The 14,313-nt window shown below is 46.2% G+C and overlaps 1 protein-coding gene across 1 annotated transcript in view; it reads left to right on the top strand.

The window, feature by feature from the left end:
• SH2D6 (SH2 domain containing 6) overlaps positions 1 to 14,313 on the top strand; it is a 56,254-nt gene that overhangs the window by 19,152 nt on the left and 22,789 nt on the right. Inside the window, exons 6-8 of the mRNA XM_068272388.1 lie at positions 1,383 to 1,441; positions 5,148 to 5,169; positions 8,866 to 9,006. Of these exons, the coding sequence (XP_068128489.1) occupies positions 1,383 to 1,441; positions 5,148 to 5,169; positions 8,866 to 9,006 (222 nt within the window). The remainder of the gene's footprint in view (positions 1 to 1,382; positions 1,442 to 5,147; positions 5,170 to 8,865; positions 9,007 to 14,313) is intronic.

Genomic DNA, 14,313 nt, shown 5'->3' with positions numbered 1-14,313 from the left:
TAAACTGTTGAACCCCAACAGCTAGCAATTTTTAAAGCTTAACTAAGCACATAATTTTACAAGGCAAATCCTAATTGCAATCATGATAAATAAACAGTGCATAAATATACCCTTTTTTCCAAGCCAAGTGTGCTTGCCGGGGCAGTACGACTTACTTTTTATCCTCTCTGGATTAAGCTGGTGGGTGGGTAGGTCAATCAGGTGTGACTCCCAAAGTTGGATGTAGAATCGACACCGTTTCCCAGCATTCCTGAATAATAGTAAAAATAATGCGTATACATCAGGAGGCAGGGCCTGTAGTTCAGGGGAAATAGAGGGTGAGGAGCAAAGCCCCATACACATTCTAGAAGGTTCTTGGGTGAGGCAGAAGGTTCCATCTCTGCTTAGAATCTAGTGCGTGCGTGTACAGCTAACCCAATGCACCGCCCAAAAATCTGGAGTACCCTTACTGCTGGAAGCCGCTTTGTCATGCACTGCACCACTGTTCACCCTCCACAGCAACAGAGCCTTGTGACACATCAGTACAACACTTGGCCATAAACTGTCGCCTGATGGATGAAGCCCCCATCCCTGCGGTTGACATTCTTTGTGATTGTGTACACACCTTTAGAACTCAAATGGCTCAGAGGAAACTAGGACATACAGTAGATAAGGTCTCAACCCTGTGAGGAAAAAAGTTAAAAGATACTCACCTAACTTGTGGGAAGCCTCTGCATGGTGCAGAGGCTTCCCAGATACTCCTCTATCCCACTGATGCTGCCTGGGTCCCTCTTGTTCTTGTGGCCGTACTTTCATGCGAGTACAAGCTTCTCCATACATGGTATGGGTGTGTAAGGTCTGTGCATGTATAGTAGAAGTAGAACAAAGTGTCTTGCGCATAGAGGAAAAAAAGCTGTGCACAAGCTGCTTCTACTGGGCATACATGGACCTCACTCGCATATGCCCAGGAATAAGAAGCTTATACTCAGACAGGAGCGCAGCCACGAGAGCGCTTGTTAAATATGTTCAAAGGCACCCAGCACTGGAACGGTGGGCACCAGGGGGATCCGGCAATCCTCTGGACTTAATACTACTGATTTAAGTATCTAAATTTTAACTTTTTCTTGCGCTTGTATGGTTATCTGTAGGGAAACAGAACTACAAAGCTGAACAGTAGATTATTCTGTTTGAAACAGTTCAGTTCCAAAAGTTATAGTTATAATTTACATTCATCAGTATCATTGCTTTCAGAATTTGCCTTGTCCGGTTTTAGGTTTAGTTTTAATAAACCCTGCTTGTTTAGCAAGATCACTTTTGTTCTTGAACATTATTAAATGAGCTCCTCACCCCCATGAGACGGTGAGCAATTTCCTAAGTATAATAAACGTATCGATTCCTTGTAGGTTGCTCTGTAGAAGGACCTAGTCTGCAGAAACCCCCCATTCCAAATAGAGCTCAGCAGGTAAGTGAATATAATATATAACGGCTGTTGATGATTTCAGTGGCCTAGGAGGGTTAACAGGTTTCACCAGGAAGTACATAGAATACTGTTGTCCTTAGATGGCTTCCAAACTAAGGAAATAAGCAACAGAAGTAAGAATGCTGCTTTCTGTAACTTTCAAACACATTTAGGCATCATCCAAGCCAGAGGCGTAACAATAGACCCTGCAAGGGATGTCTCCGCAGGGGGGGGGGGGGGCAGAAGACACAGGGGGCCCGTGGGGGGAAAAGTTTGAGAGACTGACAGCTAAGGGCATGGAGAGAAAAAACGTTTTCTGCTCTCGCACCATTGTTATATTGACTGCATGTGTCCACCACACAGATAAGGACTCATACACACTTTGGAATTTGTACACTGTCCCTGCTCCCTAGGGTTCGTAAAAAACATCTGTCTCTCATTGCTGCAAAGTTCTGATGACTTCCTGTACAACCTTACAAATAAAGGAGTCACATTTTGAAAAAAAGTTGTAGATTGGCCCTTAATTCCTCAGAAGAGATTCCTAGATTCTTATCACACACAGGCTAGTGACCTTATGGCCTCTGATTACTTTTACAACACAATTGAGTGGGTAATAAGATTGATGTCTGACTGTCACTGCCTCATTGAGCGCTTGTTGTCTCATACTGAGTCCAAGATCCTGTAATAACAGTATCAATCAGTGACATTCTGAATGTATTGCCAAAGTTACAGTGAATACTATATCTTATGTTCAGCATGTCATTGTTGTTCCTCCATATAGCATGTGCTCTCATGTAGTAAAATAATAAGGCTGTGTGTGTGTGTGTGTGTGTGTGTGTGTGTATGTATGTACTGGGAACAGAGCTGCAACGAGGGACATGTCGGCTGCAAGGGGCTGGAGGAAGCCCCGTGTAAGTAGATCTGGGGGTAGCATAGATTGCTTGACATTTCCTTTAAGTCTAAGTGTTTTTATCTGCATGGGGAAAACACATTGGTCCTCAGTTTTCCTGTGCAGAAAGCAAGGGAGGTGGGGGGGGCCCCATCCAAAGTTTCACGGGGGGGGCCACATCCAAAGTTTTGCAGGGGGGCCCAGTGATGTCTAGTTACGCCCCTGGTCCAAGCGCTGGCTTTTACATTAGTGTGAACACCAAGGTAGGATTCATGTCAATATCTCTGAAAAGTCAATCTGATTGGTAAAGGGGCAGAGCCGCCAGTGGCTTCCTCCTATGAGAATGAAGGGGCGCTGTTTCTATTCTGCATACCCGTTAAAGAGAGTATTGCTGCAAACAGCACATGAAGAGGAACTGAACTTTAGAGCTTTTTACATATTGCACCCTCAGCATTATAAATAGAAAATATAACTATACCACTACTAGCTTAACCCTCACCCACTGTGAAATTTTTTTGATAAGTAGTTCTAGGGGCGTAACTATACTGAACAAACTCCTGGGATTCCCTAAGATTCCCGTAGGCTTCCATTACCCAAAGCACCGTGCCTTAAAGAGACTCCGTAACAAAAATTGCATCCTGTTTTTTATCATCCTACAAGTTCCAAAAGCTATTCTAATGTGTTCTGGCTTACTGCAGCACTTTCTACTATCACCATCTCTGTAATAAATCAACTTATCTCTCTCTTGTCAGACTTGTCAGGCAGTGTCTGGAAGGCTGCCAAGTTCTTCAGTGTTGTGGTTCTGTGATGCATCTCCCTCCTCCAGGCCCCTCTATGCACACTGCCTGTGTATTATTTAGATTAGTGCAGCTTCTCTCTGCTCTATTATCTTTTACAAGCTGGATAAATCGTCCTCTGAGCTGGCTGGGCTTTCACATACTGAAGAATTACATACAGGCACAGCTGTCTGCACTCTGCAGGAAGAAACAGCCTGACACTTCAGTGGAAGATAGCTGCAGAGGGAAAGAAGCACACAAATGATCTCTTGAGATTAAAAAGGAAGGGTGTATACAGCCTGCTTGTGTATGGATGTATTTTCTATGTGTGGACATGCTGTACATCAACCTACTTCCTGTTTTGGTGGCCATTTTGTTTGTTTATAAACAAACTTTTTAAAACAGTTTTTAACCACTTTTAATGCGGCGGGGAGCGGCGAAATTGTGACAGAGGGTAATAGGAGATGTCCCCTAACGCACTGGTATGTTTACTTTTGTGCGATTTTAACAATACAGATTCTCTTTAAAGAAAAGCTGTACTGAAAAAAAGTTCCCCTGGTGGGTACTCACCTCAGTAGTGGAAAGCCTCTGGACCCTATCGAGGCTTGCCCCGTCCTCCTGTGTCTCACGGCGGTCTCGCTCCAGCCCCCGGAACGCACAGGCGACAAATCCGACAGCCTGTGCAATATTTACCTTTTCGGGCTCCAGCAGGGGCGCTGTTGCGGCTCTTCTGACGAAGATAGGCGAAAATATCTCAGTCGGGTCCGCTCTACTGCGCAGGCGCAGGAGACTTGCGCCTGCGAAGTAGAGGGGCCCGACGGAGATCGGCTATTTTCGCCTATTTCTGTGGGAAGAGCGGATACTGCACCTGCGCTGGAGCCAAAAGGTAAATATTTACATCGCCGCCGCTCCGGGAGGATTTTCTCCGCCGCCGTGGGACCGAAGAGGATGGGGAAAGCCTCAATAGGATCTAGAGGCTTCCCCCACCCGAGGTGAGTACCCAGGGGAGTTTTTTTCATTACAGATTTTCGTTAAGCGTGGTGCTTGCGGTAATGCGCTGCAGGCTGTGCGGCAGGATTGTGGCGGGATAAACACTTACAACATAACTCAGTAAGTGTAAAAGGCCCCACTGAGTTGCATTGCTATTGTGTTACTCTGCGGTAAAACAGGGTAATGCAACGCACAGTTACAATGCAAGTGTAAGGGCCCGTTTCCACTACAGCGAATCTGCATGCGTTTCCTGCATGCAGATTCGCATAGACAACAAAAGTGGATGGGACTGTTTCCACTTGTGCGGGATTCTGTGCGGTTTGTCGTGCAGAAAAATCTGCACGACAGACCCATCAGAATTCGCACGCTGCACACCCGCACGCGTTTCGATGGTATTGTAACTAAATAGGAAAACTGCAAGCATTTTAGTCTTGCGGTTTTCCCGGCGTTTCCGCATGCGTTTCCATTTAAAAACCCATGTCAATGCTTGCCAGAACTGACATGGTTAAAATCACGTTGTACAAACCGCGAGCAATTCCGCATGAAAATCCGCATAGAAACAGCAATGAAACCGCATGCGGATTTGTTGCCGCGGTTTTCCCGTCAAAATCGCACAGCAGTAGTAGAAACGGGCCCTAAAAGAGGCCCGAATGTACAGACCTCGAGTAAAGCCAGTGGCCATTATTTCAATGTCTGGCTTGAAATAATATGAGAATTGCCAAGTGCTTTATGCAGACATTTGTTAGAGACATTCATTTAATAATTTACATCTGTGTTGTGTCACGACTGGGACTCTTTTTGTCTTAACTGCTATGTAAGTTACTACTCAACAGGGGTTTCAGCTTATGTCATAACTACAGTACCATTTTCATTCTCTGCTTGATATGCACAATAGTTGTCAACTTTTGCACCTTCTAGAGTCTACTTGCCTCCATGTGGTCCATATTTGGTTTATGGACATAGTACATCCAGCTCACAAATTTGGACCTTTTGAAGGTGATAAAAGCATGGAAGGTCATGTAGGTAACATGTTTGCTTCTGTTTTGTTTTTCAGAGTCGTTTACAGCAGAGAACACGTAAGTTTGACCATTTTTTTTTTTGTGATTATGATCAAAGCAAATGCTATGCAACCATCTCCAAACTGCAACCGTTTGCCATGAAGCTCTTGTAGTTTTTGCTTAGTGACTGATGTAGGTGGTTTAAATAAGGATTTTCCATTTAGCTAGAACGATATGGGAAGAAGCAAAAAAAAAAAATTTGAGGGAAAATAAGAGAGGACAAAGAAGGGGTGTCATTACTTGGTTAGGGCAAAGGAAAAGGGGTATGTATGGGCAGGTATGGATGGGATGTAAGGCTGGAACGAGGTGGGGCGACAACTGGGAGATGGAGTAGGAAAGGATGCAAGGGAATGAATGGGGAGTGATTAAGGTATGGTAGGATGAATGAACTAGGCGTACACAATTTTTTTGTAATATCTATATTCTGGTTTGTTGAGACTAAGCTTGATGATGTACTAGTCTTTTTGATTTTTTTTTTCCTTTTTGTAAGCAAATAAAAAAAAAGTAATAGAAAAAAAGAAAAGAGAGCAAAAACTATTATCAAACGATGATGCAAAATGAACCCAACATAAGAGGGCTTCAATAAAGCATGTTTGACCTAGTTGGGTACAGTACAAAATGTACGCTGAGTTTGAAAAAAAAATAAAATAAAATTGTGCATGTGGTTCCAGGGCAGTTGTGTATCCAGGATGTCCATAGCAGCTGCAGAGCTATGAGTACAGTTATGCTTTCAGAGGGTGACAGTACTAGAAATGTGCAGGAACCTAATATGGAAATTATATCAACATGCAGGTTACAGGGTTACAGTTTAATTCCACGTGAGTAAATAGTGATATCCACAATGCATCCCTCCAGGATAGTCAGTGGGGTATGCTAATCAGCTCTCTATGTCTGAAAACAGAGGGATGTACAATTCTACTCAATGTTGTTATATTTACTACCCTCAGCAAAACCAGTTCCTTCTCTCCAAGTTGTTTTTATGAACAGTAAGGCTACTTTCACATTTTATGCGGTGTGATCGGCCTGTGGCAGGAGAGCCTGGGGCAGGACGATGTCTCCATGCATATAACCCTGCAGCAGAGTGTGCCAACAAAGTAATATGCGTAGTGCCGTCCCCCTGGGAAGTACTCCCTGCTGGACAGGAAGTACGTCACTGAAGTTTTGTAGCTCTGCGCCTACGCTGCTACCGTGATTGGGCATATACCCCGATCCTCCTCAAGCTCACCACTGCTACCCAGGCCCTTCTTTTTCTTCAGGAGCATGCGCACTCCTGTGTACAAGTGTATCCATACTGGGCATACACAAATATGGCCCATGCATGCCCAGTAGAATGAAGATGCTACTGGAGGAAAAAGCTATGATTAAGAGCTAGTATAGCTCGAAACATGTCAGCTTCTTGATGCACGTGTAATTATTGGATATGTCCTGAATAAAGAATTGGAACCTTGGACAAGTGCGGACCTTTGCTTCTATACTGGAGGAAAAAGCAAGCGTTCTACTAGGCATGCCCAGATCAAACGTGTGCATGCTCAGTACAGATGCGCTTGTACATGGACAAAAGCAGGGCCACAACAACATTATCAACAAGCTCTCATTGCACATGTTCAGAGGGATCCTGCGCTGCAATGGAGGGCTGCAGAAGGATCGGGGAAGCCTCTGGACTGTCCAGACGCTTCAGACTACTGATGTAGGTATCTATTTTTTTATCCATTCCTCACTTAAGGTTTTCTTTAACCGTAGGTTTTTTTTTAGTAAGAGGGCTTTTTATCTCTTTGAGCCCCTTATAACATCCAAGTTGTTGTGGCTCACTGTGAGCTGTCTGGGTACCCAGTGTAAGTTACAGAACATTTGGAGCAGCCTTTATATGCTTTAAAGAGACTCCGTAACAAAAATTGCATCCTGTTTTTTATCATCCTACAAGTTCCAAAAGCTATTCTAATGTGTTCTGGCTTACTGCAGCACTTTGTACTATCACAGTCTCTGTAATAAATCAACTTATCTCTCTCTTGTCAGACTTGTCAGCCTGTGTCTGGAAGGCTGCCAAGTTCTTCAGTGTTGTGGTTCTGCTATGAACTCCCCCTTCCAGGCCCCTCTATGCACACTGCCTGTGTGTTATTTAGATTAGAGCAGCTTCTCTCTTCTCTCTTATCTTTTACAAGCTGGATAAATCATCCTCTGAGCTGGCTGGGCTTTCACATAGTGAGGAATTACAGACAAGGGCAAAGCTGTTTGCAGGAAGAAAAGAGCAGCCTGAAACTTCAGTGCATGAGAGATGCAGGGGGAAAGAAACACACAAATGATCTCTTGAGATTCAAAAGGAAGGCTGTATACAGCCTGCTTGTGTATGGATGTATTTTCTATGTGTGGACATACTGTACATCAACCTACTTCCTGTTTTGGTGGCCATTTTGTTTGTTTATAAACAAACTTTTTAAAACTGTTTTTAACCACTTTTAATGCGGCGGGGAGCGGCGAAATTGTGACAGAGGGTAATAGGAGATGCCCCCTAACGCACTGGTATGTTTACTTTTGTGTGATTTTAACAATACAGATTCTCTTTAACCACCCTGGCGTTCTGATTAAATCGCCAGGGTGGCTGCGGGAGGGTTTTTTTTAAATTAAAAAAAAACTATTTCATGCAGCCAACTGAAAGTTGGCTGCATGAAAGCCCACTAGAGGGCGCTCCGGAGGCGATCTTCCGATCGCCTCCGGCGCCCAGAATAAACAAGGAAGGCCGCAATGAGCGGCCTTCCTTGTTTTGCTTATATCGTCGCCATAGCGACGAGCGGAGTGACGTCATCGACGTCAGCCGACGTCCTGACGTCAGCCGCCTCCGATCCAGCCCTTAGCGCTGGCCGGAACTTTTTGTTCCGGCTGCGCAGGGCTCAGGCGGCTAGGGGGGCCCTCTTTCGCCGCTGCTCGCGGCGAATCGCCGCAGAGCGGCGGCGATCAGGCAGCACACGCGGCTGGCAAAGTGCCGGCTGCGTGTGCTGCTTTTTATTTGATTAAAATCGGCCCAGCAGGGCCTGAGCGGCGACCTCCGGCGGTGTTGGACGAGCTCAGCTCGTCCAGACCGCTCAGGTGGTTAAGGAACACTATCGATTTACATATTTTTTTCAATTGAGATAGGAATTGTTTGGGAAGTGCTGCTAAATACTGGTGTATACATTTCACTGGTAACCTCTTTGTTTACCGTTATCAAAATACTTTCAAACTTTACTGATGCCAAAACTGATGGCAGAATGAGCCATGAGGAGAGGGGAAATTCCCCTCACACTTGATCAGTTAACCCTGTGTGTAACTGTGTGTGTGACAGAGAGAGAGCGCTCCCAACAGCTGCAGCTTCTGTGTCCTGTGTTTCTGACTGAAGTGTCTGAAGAGAGCAGAGGAAACTTGTTATGAACATATGTAATTGTCACAGCTTTTCATACTGTTTTTGCTTTCAGAGAAAAATACTCTGTAGTCTGATATGCAACTCTGGCTGTGCATTGAAGCAGACACCCCTTCTGCAATTGATTTGTCCCAATATAGCTAAATCCTACGCTGAATAAATTACAGCTTTTGCCTCTGATATTTAACATGAAAAGTAGGAAAATGTTTACACAGCTACTTAGACATTAGTGGTACGTTGTTATTTTATAACACTTGAGCATTGATAGTATTCCTTTAAGATTTGAAGTGAAATAACCTCTAGCTTGTGTCATTCTTCTGCAGCTGTCAAACAGGCCAGACCTCCACCACCCAGCAAACGTCCGGGGCCTCTCCCCATTCCTGACCGCAGGATGTCTCTTCCTTGTACGGCTCTACGGTCACCACCAATACCAAGCTCTAGCAGTTATCCCCATGGAATGGATGGTGAGCTACACCACTATCAATTGTGCAGAAAGATACTGTTATTGCTTCTCCTGAGAAATAATGATATTGCTGTTTTGGGGGCATCAAGTAGTAACCTTGGATGATGGTAATTGCAGGCAAATAGCCTGCAATACTTTGCATAGAAAATAAATCAGACGACATTTAAGTAATAGTTGTGCAGGGCCTATAGTCCTATAGACCTTCCTGGCCAAACAAAACAATTTCTCCATGGCGTAAATTGCCCTGCTGGCTGTCTGTGACACACGCGATCCGTCGGCAGTTCGGTTCTACGCAACACGTTGCGGCAAGGGACTCAGAAGACACCTAGGAATTGGAAGAAGCCCCAGGTAAGTAAAGATAGCTTTTTAATTTTACCTTGTGAGTCCTTTAAGAACAAACCTACATTCCCTATCTCATTTGTTAACCAGGGGTATACTGTATACAATACACTAAGACTATAGATAGGTGCTACATTTTTGCTCCTGAGATAATTGTTCTTTATTGTCTCAGGCATAAAGCTAGAATCAGTGTAAGTTTTTGGAATACCCTCGTCACCACTTCCTGCATACCTAGGCCCAGTGTTATGCCAGAACAATGGAGGTCCAGCAGCACACATGTGGAAAGTTCATACAAAAGTCAGGGATATATGAGATCCGGCACTGCATCAATTGTAATAAAAGTTTTCTACTGCCATAACACATGTGGAAAGCCTGAAGACTGAATGCTGTCTGACACCATCTCATAAACACCTGCCTGTGATGCCACACTTCCCAGAATTCCTCAGGCTTTGGCTCTTCACCAGACATTTCTCTTCCTGCCTTACATGGCCAACAGTTGGCCAGGAGACAGACTAATCTTTTTTTGGAAATGTCTTTTCTGGTGAAGGCACCATCTGTCAGTGGCAGCAGGGTTTGGAGTGTGGGAATATACAGTTCACTGTAAACTGCTTGTTTCCAAATATATTTGCAGGCTGGTGCATTAGATAGACAATCCAGTAATCAGACCAGCATGAAAAAGGTGCAGAACTGAAAGGAGAGATGCAGATGTAGTAATTGCAAAAGCCACATTTTATTGTTGTGTATTTATATAGCGATGGCATCTTCAGCAGTACTTAAAAGATATCCAAGCTGGGTGGGGAAAGGTTAGATCTACTTACCTAGGGCTTCTTCCAGCCTTAGCAGTCTACCAGGTCCCTCTCTATAGTTCTGCTGCCTACTAGGGTGTCCCTCCAAAAGATCCCTGACCACAGCTGTGGTTGTGGGCTACTGCGCATGTGCAGGCATGTCCGCACCTCTCTGGATCACGCTCCTGTGGCTGGGAGCATTCTGCACTTGCGAAGTTTAAAGAGAAAGTCCGACCAAGAATTGAACTTTATCCCAATCAGTAGCTGATACCCCCTTTTACATGAGAAATCTATTCCTTTTCACAAACAGACCATCAGGGGGCGCTGTATGGCTGATATTGTGGTGAAACCCCTCCCACAAAGAAATTCTGAGTACGTACTCTTGGCAGTTTCCTGTCTGTGAACCCTGTTGCATTGTGGGAAATCGGTTTACAGCTGTTTCCAACTGCCAAAACAGCAAGCAGCAGCTACATCACTTGCCAGCAGTAAAAATGTCACGATGGGCTTGATTCACAAAAGAGTGCTAACTGTTAGCACCGCCGTTTTCGCGTGAATTTTCGCATTGCGCGCGATTGCGAATTTTCACGCGAAACGATAATGTTTTCGCGTGCAAACGTGAATTTTACCGCGAAAACGTTATCGTTTAGCGCGAAAATTCGCGCTAAAACAGCCGTGCTAACAGTTAGCACTCTTTTGTGAATCAAGCCCAATGTGATAAATGACAGAATATAAATCATGTATTTAAAAGATTTTACAATGGGCAAACAATGACTAAATCATTTAAACAAAATTATTGTAAAAATGAAGCACTTTTTTTATTACATTATTTTCACTAGCATTCCTCTTTAAGTCTTTGTGAACTGCACAATGCGGGAGTGTGATCGAGAGAGTAGCCCATGACCACTGATAGTCAAGTTACTCAGTATCCCTCACAAGAGCTCACAATCTAAACCCTAAAGTTCTGTGTCCCTTGCAACTAGTAGAGATTGCAACAGCCAGACTCATATTTATTTATTCATTTATTCAAGTATTTATATAGCGCTGACATATTATGCAGCGCTGAACAGATTATATATAGTCTTGCCACTAACTGTCCCTCAGAGGGGCTCACAATCTAGTTCCTACCATAGTCATATGTCTATAAAATGTAGTGCATGTATCATAGTCTAGGGCTAATTTAGGGGGAAGCCAGTTAACTTATCTGTATGTTTTTGGGATATGGGCAGAAAATGGAGTGCCCGGAGGAAACCCGCACAGACACGGGTGAGAATATACAGACTCCTTGCAGACAATGACCTGGCTGGGCTTCAAACAACTGGGGACCTAGCGCTGCAAGGCAAGAGTGCTAACCACTACGCCACCGTGCAAACTTGTGAGGATGCAAACCCCATCCCCCCCGTCCCGATTTGAAATGATTGCACGGCACTCGACAATTTGCTCTGCTTCATTTACTGTTCTCACATGACATGCTGCAGCTCAACACAATAGCACACTGGCTGGCTGTGAGTCTCGCCTCTCCTCCTACTCTGACTGCATGCTGTTAGTGTAAACACAGTACAAACATGCTGCCCCTGTAATCTCTGCACCTGATGGAAATGTTTCACCTTGCTTCATGAGCAGGGGCGTCGCTAGCCCTGTTTTGGGGGGGCACGTGCCCTCAATCTATCCTGGGGTGCCACGGATCTCCGCCCGGCCCCCTCAGGCAGCGGCTCCCTCCAGCCGCCGCGTCACTCAGACCTCAGGATCAGGCGGCGAGCCGGCGACCAATCGTGCGGGCGCTAGGACCCAGCGCCCGCACTGATATGCGGAAGTGACATCACTTCCGCATATCGAGCGGGTGCGTCCAGCGCCCGCTCTTACTGGTCGGGTCGCCGCTGATCCTGAGGTCTGCTACAAGGTAAGGGGGGTGGGGGGAGCGGCGGCGGGGGGGCCTCCCTGGCACTCACTCACTCCCTAAAGGGGCTCCCTGGCACTCACTCACTCCCTAAAGGGGCTCCCTGGCACTCACTCACTCCCTAAAGGGGCTCCCTGGCACTCACTCACTCCCTAAAGGGGCTCCCTGGCACTCACTTACTCCCTAAAGGGGCTCCCTGGCACTCACTCACTCCCTAAAGGGGCTCCCCCTGGCACTCACTCACTCCCTAAAGGGGCTCCCCCTGGCACTCACTCCCTAAAGGGGCTCCCCCTGGCACTCACTCACTCCCTAAAGGGGCTCCCTGGCATTCACTCACTCCCTAAAGGGGCTCCCTGGCACTCACTCCCTAAAGGGGCTCCCTGGCACTCACTCACTCCCTAAAGGGGCTCCCTGGCACTCACTCACTCCCTAAAGGGGCTCCCCCTGGCACTCATTCACTCCCTAAAGGGGCTCCCTGGCACTCACTCACTCCCTAAAGGGGCTCCCTGGCACTCACTCACTCCCTAAAGGGGCTCCCCCTGGCACTCACTCCCTAAAGGGGCTCCCTGGCACTTACTCCCTAAAGGGGCTCCCCCTGGCACTCACTTACTCCCTAAAGGGGCTCCCTGGCACTCACTCACTCCCTAAAGGGGCTCCCCCTGGCACTCACTCCCTAAAAGGGCTCCCTGGCACTCACTGACTCCCTAAAGGGCCTCCCTGTCACTCACTCCCTAAATGCCCTTCCTGTCACTCACTCACTCCCTAAAGGGGCTCCCTGGCACTCACTCACTACCTAAAGGGGCTCCCTGGCACTCACTCACTGCCTAAAAGGGCTCCCTGGCACTCACTCACTGCCTGAAGGGGCTCCCTGGCACTCACTCACTGCCTGAAGGGGCTCCCTGGCACTCACTCACTGCCTGAAGGGGCTCCCTGGCACTCACTCACTGCCTGAAGGGGCTCCCTGGCACTCACTCACTGCCTGAAGGGGCTCCCTGGCACTCACTCACTGCCTGAAGGGGCTCCCTGGCACTCACTCACTGCCTGAAGGGGCTCCCTGGCACTCACTCACTGCCTAAAGGGGCTCCCTGGCACTCACTCACTGCCTAAAGGGGCTCCCTGGCACTCACTCACTACCTGAAGGGGCTCCCTGGCACTCACTATCGGGGTCCCTGTCACTCACTACCTAACTGGAGGCGCCTGTCACTCACTAGCTAACCTGGGGGTCCCTGTCACTCACTACCTAACGTGGGGGCTACCATATTAAGGGGGGATTCTGCCTATTTATGTGAAATGCTGTCTATTTATGTGCCTCATGACTGCTGAATTTGTCTTGTTGGGAGCCTTATGATTTGTTGGGGGCTTCAAGATTGCTGAATTTGTCTTGTTGGGGGCCTCATGATTTGTTGGGGGCCTCATGATTGCTGAATTTCTTGTTGGGGGCCTCATGATTTGTTGGAGGAATCATGATTGCTGAATTTGTCTTGTTGGGGGTCACATGATTGCTAACTGCGAGACTATGGGAAAAGCTGAATCCTTATCATATGAGACAATAGCATTAAACCTACTTTTTTAGCTTTTTAAAACAGAAAATAAAACTGGGAGGTTCTAAAAAATTGAATACATTTTTCAGGAGTAGGATGGATGAAATTGTTTATCTTCACAGTTTATTTTCAACTTGGATTTTCCATAATGTTCATGTATGAGTTAAAACGTTTGTACAGTATTTAGTTTAAATTGCGGTTGCCACTTTGCGATAGATAAGTGACTTTTCAGTTGCAGTTTGGGCACTCGGCCTCCAAAAGGTTCGCCACCACTGTCATAATCTAATGTCCCACCATTGCTAGGTTCATGTAAATTTGTTTCCACCCGGCCGTTACCACACCTATATTCTGGTCTATGGCCCACCCATTTTTCGGTGCGGCACGATAAGCACGCCGCACAACGTGATCCTCATATTTTTGGCAAGCTAGCTGCAGTGTGCTGAATTCTGCTGCCTACAGTATGTACAGTATACGCTATTCTCTAGTGCCTGCACTGTGTGCGGATTTACCTCCAGTGTGTACAGTGTAAGGTGTTACTCTGTCCCTTTACTGATTGTAAACCAGCTATATTGTATGCTGATCCCTGCTACTTTCAGTATGTACAGTATTAGCTGTAAAGCCTGGTACACACATACAATTTTGATTAGCCAATTTTAGCTCTGTTCATAAAATTCATTGTCTGTTGGCCCACTTACTGCACGGGGGTGGTAAAATTGGGGGTCAGTAATTGACCAATCAATATTGTATGT

Source organism: Hyperolius riggenbachi, chromosome 3 (genome assembly GCF_040937935.1).
Source record: "Hyperolius riggenbachi isolate aHypRig1 chromosome 3, aHypRig1.pri, whole genome shotgun sequence".
In the NCBI taxonomy this organism is placed as follows: domain Eukaryota; kingdom Metazoa; phylum Chordata; class Amphibia; order Anura; family Hyperoliidae; genus Hyperolius; species Hyperolius riggenbachi.
This window is presented reverse-complemented; position numbering and strand designations above follow the sequence as displayed.